At 46.6% G+C, this 15139-nt stretch overlaps 1 protein-coding gene across 1 annotated transcript; it reads right to left on the bottom strand.

Moving 5' to 3' along the window:
• Window positions 1–473: 473 nt before the first annotated feature.
• Window positions 474–13964, bottom strand: LOC135554820 (MHC class II transactivator-like). The gene is given in 14 exon segments (XM_064987268.1): window positions 474–1212; window positions 2364–2447; window positions 3085–3168; window positions 4189–4272; window positions 5347–5430; window positions 5535–5615; window positions 7192–7257; window positions 7530–7709; window positions 9212–9663; window positions 10638–10912; window positions 10914–12441; window positions 12641–12805; window positions 12905–12951; window positions 13823–13964. Coding segments are annotated over 14 exon segments (3294 nt in total). The 5' UTR covers window positions 13911–13964; the 3' UTR covers window positions 474–1136.
• Window positions 13965–15139: the final 1175 nt, after the last annotated feature.

Here is a 15139-nt window from a genome sequence, read left to right as displayed (position 1 = left end):
ATTAACCATCTCATCTGTCTATCTCTGGTTCTGGTTCTGTAGAGTAGTCAGGTCCAGTTCTATATTAACCACCTCAAGTTTTATTTTTCAGTACATATTTAATATAGTGATCAGTACAGAAATGATCCACAGAACAGTATTAAACATAACAAATACATTCAAATGTCAGTGCAAAGAACAGAGGTGTCCAGGAACACAGAACAGTGGTGTCCAGGAACACAGAACAGAGGTGTCCAGGAACACAGAACAGTGGTGTCCAGGAACACAGTACAGTGGTGTCCAGGAACATAGTACAGTGGTGTCCAGGAACACAGAACAGTGGTGTCCAGGATCACAGAACAGAGGTGTCCAGGAACACAGAACAGTGGTGTCCAGGAACACAGAACAGAGGTGTCCAGGAACACAGAACAGAGGTGTCCAGGAACACAGAACAGTGGTGTCCAGTTCTATATTAACCATCTCCCTCTGAACACAGAACAGAGGTGTCCAGGAACACAGAACAGTGGTGTCCAGGAACACAGAACAGAGGTGTCCAGGAACACAGAACAGTGGTGTCCAGGAACACAGTACAGTGGTGTCCAGGAACACAGTACAGTGGTGTCCAGGAACACAGAACAGTGGTGTCCAGGATCACAGAACAGTGGTGTCCAGGAACACAGTACAGCGGTGTCCAGGAACACAGAACAGTGGTGTCCAGGAACACAGTACAGTGGTGTCCAGGAACACAGTACAGTGGTGTCCAGGAACACAGTACAGTGGTGTCCAGGAACACAGAACAGTGGTGTCCAGGAACACAGTACAGTGGTGTCCAGGAACACAGAACAGTGGTGTCCAGGAACACAGTACAGTGGTGTCCAGGAACACAGAACAGTGGTGTCCAGGAACACAGTACAGTGGTGTCCAGGAACACAGTACAGTGGTGTCCAGGAACACAGAGCAGTGGTGTCCAGGAACACAGAACAGTGGTGTCCAGGAACACAGAGCAGTGGTGTCCAGGAACACAGAGCAGTGGTGTATCCTGATATTATATATCCTGTCAGAGCTGTATCCTCTGGGGTTCTGTTAGAACAACAGAACAATGTTCTAGAGCAGCTGTATCCTCTGGGGTTCTGTTAGAACAACATTAGAACAATGTTCTAGAGCAGCTGTATCCGTGGGTCCTGTTGTTGCAGTCTCTCTAACACTCCGTAGGGAATACACACATTCCACATCCTGGAGAGAGAGAGAGGAGAGAGAGAGAGAGAGACAGAGAGAGAGAGAGAGAGTGAGAGAGAGAGGAGAGAGAGAGAGAGAGAGAGAGAGAGAGAGAGGAAGAGAGAGAGAGGGAGGAGAGAGAGAGGGAGAGAGAGAGAGAGAGACAGAGAGAGAGAGGGAGGAGAGAGGAAGGAGAGAGAGAGAGGAGAGAGACAGAGAGAGAGAGGGAGGAGAGAGGAAGGAGAGAGAGGAGAGAGAGAGGACAGAGAGGAGAGAGAGAGAGGGAGGAGAGAGAGAGAGGGGGGGAGGAGAGAGAGAGGAGAGAGAGGAGAGAGAGAGAGAGGGAGGAGAGAGAGGGGGAGGAGAGAGGGAGGGAGAGAGAGGAGAGAGAGAGAGAGAGAGAGAGAGAGAGAGAGGGAGAGAGAGAGAGAGAGGAGAGAGAGAGAGAGAGAGAGAGAGAGAGAGAGAGAGAGAGAGAGAGAGAGAGAGGGAGAGAGAGAGAGAGAGAGAGAGGAGAGAGAGAGAGGGAGGAGAGAGAGGAGAGAGAGAGAGAGAGAGAGAGAGAGAGAGAGAGAGAGAGAGAGAGAGAGACAGAGAGAGAGGGAGGAGAGAGGAGAGAGAGAGAGAGAGAGAGAGAGAGAGAGAGAGGGAGGAGAGAGAGAGAGGAGAGAGAGGAGAGAGAGCGAGGAGAGAGAGAGAGAGAGGAGAGAGAGACAGAGAGAGAGGGAGGAGAGAGGGAGGAGAGAGAGGAGAGAGAGAGAGAGAGGGAGGAGAGAGAGAGGAGAGAGAGAGGCAGAGAGAGAGAGAGGCAGAGAGAGAGAGAGGTAGAGAGACAGAGATTGAGAGAGGCAGAGAGAGAGAGAGAGAGAGAGAGAGGTAGAGAGAGAGAGAGAGAGAGAGAGGTAGAGAGACAGAGAGAGAGAGAGAGGTAGAGAGAGAGAGAGAGAGGTAGAGAGACAGAGAGAGAGGTAGAGAGACAGAGAGAGAGAGAGGGAGAGGAAATCCAACTAAATATTGTATTTTGAGCGAAACCATCTCTGTTTCCATGTTTTATTCTGTTCGACAGTGACTTCCTCCTAGACGTTATCGTGATTGTAATCGACTATTAGATCAATGGGACTTCCTCCTATATGTTATGGCGATGTGATTGTGTTCTATGAGCGTCCTACCCCAGACTCTTGATCCATGGACAGTCCCTCAGACTGGAAGCCAGACTCTGAGCTCCCAGGGCCGTGAAGCTGTTGTACTTGACACTGTAGACGAAACAATGAGTCGGACTGGAGTAGTTGTGAACAGTAGTGTGGCGACAGCTACTGATCCCATAGCAACAGGGGGTACTACATACACACTACCGTGTCAATACTGCTGTGCTACTGCAGTCATGTTTTATGATTCAGACTTACTGCTGTTTTACTGCTGTAATGTTTTATAATTCAGACTTACTGCTGTTTTACTGCCGTATTGTTTTATGATTCAGACTTACTGCTGTAATGTTTTATAATTCAGAGTTACTGCTGTGCTACTGCAGTAATGTTTTATAATTCAGACTTACTGCTGTTTTACTGCAGTATAGTTTTATAATTCAGACTTACTGCTGTTTTACTGCAGTATAGTTTTATAATTCAGACTTACTGCTGTTTTACTGCTGTAATGTTTTATGATTCAGACTTACTGCTGTTTTACTGCTGTAATGTTTTATAATTCAGACTTACTGCTGTTTTACTGCAGTATAGTTTTATAATTCAGACTTAATGCTGTTTTACTGCTGTAATGTTTTATAATTCAGATTTACTGCTGTTTTACTGCAGTATAGTTTTATAATTCAGACTTACTGCTGTATAGTTTTATAATTCAGACTTACTGCTGTAATGTTTTATAATTCAGACTTACTCCAGGTCACTGAGTGATGTCATCTGAGGTAAAACAGCAGCCAGACTCTCAGCACCCCCGTCAGATATCACATTACTGTACAGACTGGAGAATAGACTGGATTAGACCATCAGATTACAGACTGGACAATAGACGGGATTAGACCATCAGATTACAGACTAGAGAATAGACGGGATTAGACCATCAGATTACAGACTGGACAATAGACGGGATTAGACCATCAGATTACAGACTGGAGAATAGACTGGATTAGACCATCAGATTACAGACTGGACAATAGACGGGATTAGACCATCAGATTACAGACTGGCCAATAGACGGGATTAGACCATCAGATTACAGACTGGACAATAGACGGGATTAGACCATCAGATTACAGACTGGACAATACTGCTAGTTTTATAACGGGATTAGACCATCAGATTACAGACTGGACAATAGACGGGATTAGACCATCAGATTACAGACTGGACAATAGACGGGATTAGACCATCAGATTACAGACTGGACAATAGACGGGATTAGACCATCAGATTACAGACTGGACAATAGACGGGATTGGACCATCAGATTACAGACTGGACAATAGACGGGATTAGACCATCAGATTACAGACTGGACAATAGACGGGATTAGACCATCAAATTACAGACTGGACAATAGACGGGATTAGACCATCAGATTACAGACTGGAGAATAGACGGGATTAGACCATCAGATTACAGACTGGACAATAGACGGGATTAGAACATCAGATTACACACTGGACAATAGACGGGATTAGACCATCAGATTACAGACTGGACAATAGACGGGATTAGACCATCAGATTACAGACTGGCCAATAGCCGGGATTAGACCATCAGATTACAGACTGGACAATAGACGGGATTAGACCATCAGATTACAGACTGGACAATAGATGGGATTAGACCATCAGATTACAGACTGGCCAATAGCCGGGATTAGACCATCAGATTACAGACTGGACAATAGACGGGATTAGACCATCAGATTACAGACTGGACAATAGACAGGGTGTGTGTGTGTGTGTGTGTGTGTGTGTGTGTGTGTGTGTGTGTGTGTGTGTGTGTGTGTGTATACCTGAGACAGTGCAGCGAGGGGAGGGTAGACAGAGCAGGAGCCAGACTCCCTATTCCCTGGTCCCCTATACAGTTCTGGGAGAGACTGAGAGAAGAGAAGAGAAGAGAAGAGAGGAGGGGAGGAGAGGAAAGGAGGAGAAAGAGGAGAGGAGGCGAAAGAGGAGGAGAGGAGGGGAGGTGAAAGGGGAGGAGAGGAGGGGTGGAGAAAGGGGAGGAGAGGAGGAGAAAGGAGAGGAGGAGAGGGGAGAGAAGAAGAGGGGAGGAGAAAGGAAAGAAGGGGAGGAGAAAGGAGAAAAGGGGAGGAGAAAGGAGAGAAGGGGAGGAGAAAGGAGAGAAGGGGAGGAAAAAGGAGAGGAGGAGGGGAGAAAGGAGAGGAGGAGAGGAGAAAGGAGAGGAGGAGGGGAGAAAGGAGAGGAGGGAAGAGAAGAAGAGAGGAGGGGAGGAGAAAGGAGAGGGGGAAAGAAAGGAGGAGGGGTGGAGAGGAGGAGAAAGGAGGAGGGGCAGAGATGAGGAGAGTGGGGAGAAAGGAGGAGGGGCGGAGAAGAGGAGCGTGGGGAGAAAGGAGGAGGGGCGGAGAGGAGGAGAGTGGGGAGAAAGGAGGAGGGGCGGAGAGGAGGAGAGTGGGGAGAAAGGAGGGGGGCGGAGAGGAGGAGAGTGGGGAGAAAGGAGGAGGGGCGGAGAGGGATTAGGAGCGTGGGGAGAAAGGAGGAGGGGCGGAGAAGAGGAGCGTGGGGAGAAAGGAGGAGGGGCGGAGAGGAGGAGAGTGGGGAGAAAGGAGGAGGGGCGGAGAGGAGGAGAGTGGGGAGAAAGGAGGAGGGGCGGAGAGGAGGAGAAAAGAAGAGAGGAGGAGAGAGGAGGAGAGAGGTGGAGAGACCATAAACATTGTTAACAAAAGCACAGTATAGTGCAGATAGATATTATCTAGGGCAGAGGTCACCAACCTTTTCTGGGTCATAATGACCCCAGAGATCTACAGATAGATATTATCTAGAGAGCTCAGTGATGGACAGGTTGATCTAGAGATTAGAGAGCTCAGTGATGGACAGGTTGATCTAGAGAGTAGACAGCTCAGTGATGGACAGGCTGATCTAGAGAGTAGAGAGCTCAGTGATGAACAGGTTGATCGAGAGACTAGAGAGCTCAGTGTGAGGTTTCTTACTTGATAATCTGCAGAGAGGAGAGAGACAGCACAGCTCCAGCCAGACCCTCAGCCCCACTGTCCCCCAGTTTACTGTTCTCCAGACTGGGTGAGGGAGACAGAGAGATTAGGGAGACAGAGAGATTAGACCGACAGCGTAATAAAGTGAAAGCCGTTGTCCCGTGGTCCATCAGTAGAGCGATACTTACTCCAGGTGATGTAGACTGTGCAGGGCTGGCAGCAGCTCCAGGAGTTTAGGGAGCGCCAGAGGACCATTCACTGGCCCCAACCTGTACACACACACAAACACACTTTCTCAGTGATAACTCTTGACTTATTACCTAGTCAGAGTGGTAACTCTTGACTTATTACCTAGTCAGAGTGATAACTCTTGACTTATTACCTAGTCAGAGTGGTAACTCTTGACTTATTACCTAGTCAGAGTGGTAACTCTTGACATATTACCTAGTCAGAGAGGTAACTCTTGACTTATTACCTAGTCAGAGTGGTAACTCTTGACTTATTAGCAAGTCAGAGTGGTAACTCTTGACTTATTACCTAGTCAGAGTGGTAACTCTTGACTTATTACCTAGTCAGAGTGGTAACTCTTGACTTATTACCTAGTCAGAGTGGTAACTCTTGACTTATTACCTAGTCAGAGTGGTAACTCTTGACATATTACCTAGTCAGAGTGGTAACTCTTGACTTATTACCTAGTCAGAGTGGTAACTCTTGACTTATTACCTAGTCAAACCAGTGATAACTCTTGACTTATTACCTAGTCAGAGTGATAACTCTTGACATATTACCTAGTCAGAGTGGTAACTCTTGACTTATTACCTAGTCAAACCAGTGATAACTCTTGACTTATCACCTAGTCAGAGTGATAACTCTTGACATATTACCTAGTCAGAGAGGTAACTCTTGACTTATTACCTAGTCAGAGAGGTAACTCTTGACTTATTACCTAGTCAGAGTGGTAACTCTTGACTTATTACCTAGTCAGAGAGGTAACTCTTGACTTATTACCTAGTCAGAGAGGTAACTCTTGACTTATTACCTAGTCAGAGAGGTAACTCTTGACTTATTACCTAGTCAGAGTGGTAACTCTTGACTTATTACCTAGTCAGAGAGGTAACTCTTGACTTATTACCTAGTCAGAGAGGTAACTCTTGACTTATTACCTAGTCAGAGTGGTAACTCTTGACTTATTACCTAGTCAGAGTGGTAACTCTTGACTTATTACCTAGTCAGAGTGATAACTCTTGACTTATTACCTAGTCAGAGTGGTAACTCTTGACTTATTACCTAGTCAGAGTGGTAACTCTTGACTTATTACCTAGTCAGAGTGGTAACTCTTGACTTATTACCTAGTCAGAGTGGTAACTCTTGACTTATTACCTAGTCAGAGTGGTAACTCTTGACTTATTACCTAGTCAGAGTGGTAACTCTTGACTTATTACCAAGTCAGTGTGGTAACTCTTGACTTATTACCAAGTCAGAGTGGTAACTATTGACTTATTACCAAGTCAGAGTGGTAACTATTGACTTATCACCTAGTCAGAGTGGTAACTCTTGATTTATCACCTAGTCAGAGTGGAAACTCTTGACTTATTACCTAGTCAAATCCAAGTTTATTGGCTTATTACCTAGTAAAATCAAAGTGTATTGACTTATTACCTAGTCAAATCCAAGTGTATTGACTCATTACCTAGTCAAATCCAAGTGCATTGACTCATTACCTAGTCAAATCCAAGTGTATTGACTCATTATCTAGTAAAATCAAAGTTTAATGGCTTATTACCTAGTCAAATCAAAGTGTATTGACTTATTACCTAGTGATAGTGGTTGAATAATGACACTCACTCAAACTCCAGCTTGTGAAGATCTCTGACTGCAGGAAGACCCTCCCCCAGGACACCATCTGATTGGCTGAAATGATGACGGACACATCACAAGGGCTTTGAACATGCCAGTATATATATATATGTGTGTGTGTGTGTATGTATGTATATGTGTGTGTGTGTGTATATATATATATGTATGTATTGTGTATGTATGTATGTATGTAGATGTGTGTATGTATTGTAGATGGCTGTAACAAGAGCTGGGCAGGTTACTGTCTACTGTATTGTATTGTAGATGGTGAGTGTGTGTGTGTGTGCGTGCGTGCGTGTGTGTGTGTGTGTGCTGTATTGGCGTACCTCTCAGACAGTCTCCTGCTTGTGTGTATGTTGACCAGTGTGGACAGGTGTTGGACGTGGGACACCTGTGTGGCTCTGAAAGGGTTAAGGGTCAACTTGGACACCGCCGCTTTCAGAAGCTCCTCCTCCCCACTCTGCTCTAGCTCCTCCCACAGAGTGATGGTGTCAGCGATACTCGCCCTGGGACGGACACACACACACACACACACACACACACACACACACACGAGAGTCGTGTTCGAAACACACATATCAGAAAACTAAATGTACAAGTTCTACACACAGTAGAGTGAGAACATCAGATCTATACTGTTCTAGATCTATACTGTTCTAGATCTATACTGTAACAGATCTATACTGTTCTAGATCTATACTGTTCTAGATCTATACTGTTCTCGATCTATACTGTTCTAGATCTATACTGTTCTAGATCTATACTGTAACAGATCTATACTGTTCTAGATCTATACTGTAACAGATATATACTGTTCTATATCTATACTGTAACAGATATATACTGTTCTAGATATATGCTGTAACAGATCTATACTGTTCTAGATCTATACTCTTCTAGATCTATACTGTAACAGATCTGTACTGTTCTAGATCTATACTGTTCTAGATCTGTACTGTAACAGATCTATACTGTTCTAGATCTATACTGTAACAGATCTATACTGTTCTAGATCTATACTGTTCTAGATCTATACTGTAACAGATCTATACTGTTCTAGATCTATACTGTAACAGATCTATACTGTATCAGATCTATACTGTAACAGATCTATACTGTTCTAGAGCTACACAGTAACAGATCTATACTGTTCTATATCTATACTGTATCAGATCTATACTGTTCTAGATCTATACTGTAACAGATCTATACTGTTCTAGATCTATACTGTAACAGATCTGTACTGTTCTAGATCTATACTGTTCTAGATATATTCTGTAACAGATCTATACTGTAAGAGATCTATAACATTCTAGATATATACTGTTCTAGAGCTATACTGTAACAGATCTATACTATTCTAGATATATACTGTTCTAGATCTATATTGTTTAAGAACTATACTGTTTAAAATCTATACTGTAACAGATCTATACTGTTCTAGATCAATACTGTAACAGATCTATACTGTTCTAGATATATAATGTAACAGATCTGTACTGTTCTAGATGTATCATGTAACAGATCTATACTGTTGTAGATATACCTTGTAACAGATCTGTAGCAGGTCTATCAGTGTAACAGTACCAGTACCTGTATGAGTGTATGTTGTAGCAGGTCTAGATATACACTGTAACAGATCTGTAGCAGGTCTATCAGTGTAACAGTACCAGTACCTGTATGAGTGTATGTTGTAGCAGGTCTAGATATACACTGTAACAGATCTGTAGCAGGTCTATCAGTGTAACAGTAGCAGTACCTGTATGAGTGTATGTTGTAGCAGGTCTAGATATACACTGTAACAGATCTGTAGCAGGTCTATCAGTGTAACAGTACCAGTACCTGTATGAGTGTATGTTGTAGCAGGTCTAGATATACACTGTAACAGATCTGTAGCAGGTCTATCACTGTAACAGTACCAGTACCTGTATGAGTGTATGTTGTAGCAGGTCTAGATATACACTGTAACAGATCTGTAGCAGGTCTATCAGTGTAACAGTACCAGTACCTGTATGAGTGTATGTTGTTGAGACCCGTCAGTAGTTTTAATCCTGTCATCCTCAGTCCTGTGTCCTCCAGCCCCAGACAGAACCTCCTCCTCAGCGTTCTACACTGGTCCAAAAGGTTCCACACTACGAAGGCGTCGGCGGGGCACAGCGGGACCCCTTGGAACGACAGGACCTCGGGAAGGTTCCGTACCAGGTGCCTGACCAGGAGGACGTCGCCCGTCTCGTAAACACAGTGACACGCCTCCAGGAGCCGAGCGGGGCTCAGGTCGCCATGGCGAAGGTTCTCCAGGTGTGATGTCACAGCGGCTCGCTTGGCCGCCACCACTTTCATGGCGTCGGTATCCAGGGTGGCCAGGTGCCGAAGTTCTGCATTGTTCCGGAAAAGCAGCCCGACGGCGAATCGCTGAGCAAGGTCCAGACACTCTCCCTGAGGCCGTCGCCTCCCCCTGGGCTGCAGAGCAGAGTAGAGCAGAATAGAATAGAGTAGAGTAGAGTAGAACAGAATAGAGTAGAGTAGAGTAGAACAGAATAGAGTAGAGTAGAGTAGAACAGAGTAGAGTAGAATAGAGCAGAACAGAGTAGAGTAGAATAGAGTAGAGTAGAATAGAGTAGAGTAGAACAGAGTAGAGTAGAACAGAGCAGAACAGAGTAGAGTAGAGTAGAACAGAACAGAGTAGAGTAGAATAGAGTAGAGTAGAACAGAGTAGAGTAGAACAGGAGTACATTTACACGTTAGTCATTTGGCAGACACTCTTATCCAGAGCCACTTCCTGTCAGTTCATTCGTCTTCAGGAAGCTGTGTGGGACAACCACACATCACAGACATAGAAAGGAAGCATTTCCCTCAATAAACAGCAGAGTCCGAGCTGGAAGGAGGTGCTGGTTCAGGTCATAGTCTACAGAGGGACATATGGACAGAGTTTCAATAGAAAACTGGTGCTGGTTCCGGTCATAGTCTACAGAGGGACATATGGACAGAGTTTCAATAGAAAACTGGTGCTGGTTCAGGTCATAGTCTACAGAGGGACATATGGACAGAGTTTCAATAGAAAACTGGTGCTGGTTACGGTCATAGTCTACAGAGGGACATATGGACAGAGTTTCAATAGAAAACTGGTGCTGGTTCAGGTCATAGTCTACAGAGGGACATATGGACAGAGTTTCAATAGAAAACTGGTGCTGGTTCAGGTCATAGTCTACAGAGGGACATATGGACAGAGTTTCAATAGAAAACTGGTGCTGGTTCAGGTCATAGTCTATAGAGGGACATATGGACAGAGTTTCAATAGAAAACTGGTGCTGGTTCAGGTCATAGTCTACAGAGGGACATATGGACAGAGTTTCAATAGAAAACTGGTGCTGGTTCAGGTCATAGTCTACAGAGGGACATATGGACAGAGTTTCAATAGAAAACAGTCATTCTACCTGTGGTAGTATCTGGGTCAGCAGAGCCCGGTCAGACACACAGCTGGAGACGGACAGGTGGGCCCCGCCCAGGAAGCTTTGCAGGAAAGGGTGGGCCCAGGACAGGATGTTGTCGGAACTCACGCCGCCACCGCCACCGTCACAATCTCTGCCCTGCTCCCCCCTCAGCCAGTGAGAATGGACCAGTCCAGTCCTCAGGCCAAACATCCGCAGCCTGACACAGACGGTATTGTCCAGAGTCAGGAGAGATGAATGACCTTTAACCCCCTGCCAAGCCAGACTGCTCAACTCTGACAGAACACACCTGTTCTCTTCCTCTCTCTCTTTCTCTCCCTCCTCCGTCTCTCTCCCTTCCTCTCCCTCCTCCCTCTCTCTCTCTTTCTCTCCCCCTCTCCCTCTCTCTCACTTCCTCCTCCCTCTTCTCCTCTCTCTCTTCCTCTCCCTCCTCCCTCTCTCTCTCTTCCTCCTCCCTCTTCTCCTCTCTCTCTTCCTCTCCCTCCTCCCTCTTCTCCTCTCTCTCTTTCTCTCCCTCCCTCTCTCTCTCTTCCTCCTCCCTCTTCTCTATCGTCCTCTTCTGGTCTTCTAATTGATTTTGGGATTGAGTGTGAGAGCGAGTGCGGATGTGTGTTCGTGTCCAGTTGCTTGTGTGTTTAAGGACGTCTTTTTGACTGTGTTTAAGGGTGTGAGTGTGTGCCTGGGTTTGAGTTTGGGGTAGGGATTGACAGTGTGTACGTTTAAGGACGTGTTTTTGACTGTGTTTAAGGGTGTGAGTGTGTGCCTGGGTTTGAGTTTGGGGTAGGGATTGACAGTGTGTGCGTTTAAGGATGTGTCGTCCCATCTTTAGGAGCAACACCCTGTAACACAGTCCCGTCAGCGTGGAGGGGAGTGGCTCCGAAACATCCCAGTGTTCTAGAAGCAGACAGACCATGTGACACAGAGCTGGGTTCCAACACACAGACAGAAGGTACGGCTGACTGTGGAGCCTGGTGAGGGCTAGGACTGGGACTGAGGTTGGGACTGGGACTGAGGTTGGGACTGGGACTGGGACTGAGATTGGGACTGGGACTGGGACTGGGACTGAGGTTGGGACTGGGAGTGAGACTGGGACTGGGACTGAGGTTGGGACTGGGAGTGGGACTGGGACTGGGACTGAGGTTGGGACTGGGACTGAGGTTGGGACTGGGACTGGGACTGGGACTGGTGCTAGGACTGAGGTTGGGACTGGGATTGAGTCTGGGACGGAGGTTGGGGCCTCTAGCGACTGTCCAGAGAAGTATTGTCCCAGGTATCTCTCTATGTCCGGAGGGGAGAAGCCAGAGAGTTCCAGGAGGCTGTCAGCCCGTCTCAGCAGCCCACTGACGGTGCCTTGTGGTCGGGCAGAGAGGAGCAGTGAGCAGCCTGGTAGGAGCTTCCCCTGGAGCAAACCTGAGAACAGCTGTCTAACGCTGTAGTTCTCCCCTTTACTGTCATCCGCTGGAAACTGAAGCAGCCCCTCCAAGTCACGCACCACCTCGAAGCCATCGAATATCACCAGCACACGCTCCGGGGCAGAGAGGACCTGATTGAAGACATCCCGTGGGTGGGGACAGGAGAGGTGTAGGAGGAGGGACCGAAGGCTATAGGTTGGCTCAGGGGGGAGGGTCAGAGCCTTACCGTCCAGTAAGAACACAAAGTCAAACTGTGGCAGGAGGCCGTCGGACCAATCAACGCAGAGCTTCTTGATGAGCGTGCTTTTACCCATGCCGGCGTTGCCTAGCAACACGATGGAACGTTTGGGTTTCGCCCCGGTGGAGCTCTCAAACACCTGACGACAAACACAGACAATAAATACATTCATTATTAATTACAATTATTATTCATTATTTAATTACACTTTTCCTGACAGACAGAATCATAAATCGAGGAAGAAAGACATGTAGTGACGAAGTAACGACAGCCTTCAGACTAAATACTAATAGTGTCTCTGTAGGTGACAACGTAACAATGATGTCACAGGGTCTGACCTGACTCCTGGCCAACGAGCCCCGCCTCCTCTCCGCGTCTCCGATAACGACCAAATCTTTCTCCAGGCACTTGCTGCTGTTCTTCCCTGAGCCAATCAGGATCTGCCTCTGGACCAATCGCACGTCAACATAGTGGGTCGCCAGGCTAAGGCCCGCCTCCATCTCCTGTTGAGACAGCGTCATTGGTTGGAGAGACAGGTAGAGTTGTCTTTTGAAAAAAGTACCCAACTCAACGGTCCCTCTATCTGTACCCCTTGGTCTTACCTGGCACATTCCCCTCAGGTGAGCCTTGGCTTGGTGAATGTACTCCTCTGTAACACACACACACACGCACGCACGCACGCACGCACGCACGCACACACACACACACACACACACACACACACACACACACACACACACACACACACACACACACACACACACACACACACACACACACACACACACACACACACACACACACACACACACACACACACACACACACACACACACACACACACACACACAGTAACATTCTCATGTGATTGGCTTTGTTTAAGAGGTTTTTTGCATATATAGAGTACAGGGTCAGGAGGAAGAGAGGACAGAGAGACAGGGAGAGGACAGAGAGACAGGGAGAGGACAGAGAGACAGGGAGAGGACAGAGAGACAGGGAGAGGACAGAGAGACAGGGAGAGGACAGAGAGACAGGGAGAGGACAGAGAGACAGGGAGAGGACAGAGAGACAGGGAGAGGACAGAGAGACAGGGAGAGGACAGAGAGACAGGGAGAGGACAGAGAGACGGAGAGGACAGAGAGACAGGGAGAGGACAGAGAGACAGGGAGAGGACAGAGAGACAGAGAGGACAGAGAGACAGGGAGAGGACAGAGAGACAGGGAGAGGACAGAGAGACAGGGAGAGGACAGAGAGACAGGGAGAAGACAGAGGGACAGGGAGAGGACAGAGGGACAGGGAGAGGACAGATGGACAGGGAGAGGACAGAGAGACAGGGAGAGGACAGAGGGACAGGGAGAGGACAGAGGGACAGGGAGAGGACAGAGGGACAGGGAGAGGACAGAGGGACAGGGAGAGGACAGAGGGACAGGTAGAGGACAGAGGGACAGGGAGAGGACAGAGGGAGGACAGAGGGACAGGGAGAGGACAGAGAGACAGGGAGAGGACAGACTCTAACTCACCTGTCCTGGGGGAGAGGGGGGAGGCAGAGGGGGGAGACAGGGCTTGGCTGGCACAGTCAGACAGAGACCCAGGAGGATACGAACACATCGAATCTGGAGCTACCGCGCCGTCAACTACACACACACACACACACACACACACACACACACACACACACACACACACACACACACACACAACATGAGTAACAACGACACCCAGTATTCAAACTGACTCATGTTGATTGACTTATTAACTCAGTATCAGTGAGGTCAGTGATGACTGGATGGATGGATGGATGAATGGATGGATGAATGACTGGATGAATGGATGGATGAATGAATGGATGAATGAATGGATGAATGAATGGATGAATGAATGGATGAATGGATGGATGGATGGATGAATGGATGGATGAATGGATGAATGGATGGATGAATGAATGAATGGATGAATGGATGGATGAATGAATGGATGGATGAATTAATGGATGGATGAATGGATGGATGAATGGATGGATGAATGGATGGATGGATGGATGAATGGATGGATGAATGAATGGATGGATGAATTCATGGATGGATGAATGGATGGATGGATGAATTAATGGATGGATGAATGGATGGATTAATTAATGGATGGATGGATGAATGAATGGATGGATGGATGAATTAATGGATGGATGAATGGATGGATGAATTAATGGCTGGATGAATGGATGGATGAATGGAGGGATGAATGAATGGATGGATGAATTAATGGATGGATGAATGGATGGATGAATTAATGGATGGATGAATGAATGGATGAATGAATGGATGAATGGATGAATGAATGAATGAATGAATGGATGGATGGATGAATGGATGGATGAATGGATGAATGGATGGATGAATGACTGGATGAATGGATGGATGAATGAATGGATGAATGGATGAATGGATGAATGAATGGATGAATTAATGGATGAATGAATGGATGGATGAATGGATGGATGGATGAATGGATGGATGGATGAATTAATGGATGGATGAATGGATGGATGAATGGATGGATGAATGGAGGGATGAATGAATGGAGGGATGACTGAATGGATGGATGAATTAATGGATGGATGAATGGAGGGATGAATGGATGGATGGATGGATGAATGGATGGATGAATGAATGGATGGATGAATTCATGGATGGATGAATGGATGGATGAATTAATGGATGGATGAATGGATGGATGAATTAATGGATGGATGAATGGATGGATGAATGGAGGGATGAATGAATGGATGGATGAATGAATGGATGGATTAATTAATGGATGGATGAATGGATGGATGAATG

The sequence above is a fragment of the Oncorhynchus masou genome, chromosome 14, assembly GCF_036934945.1.
Source record: "Oncorhynchus masou masou isolate Uvic2021 chromosome 14, UVic_Omas_1.1, whole genome shotgun sequence".
In the NCBI taxonomy this organism is placed as follows: Eukaryota; Metazoa; Chordata; class Actinopteri; order Salmoniformes; family Salmonidae; genus Oncorhynchus; species Oncorhynchus masou.
Note: the sequence above shows the minus strand (reverse complement) of the source record. Positions and strands in the feature narration are given on the sequence as shown.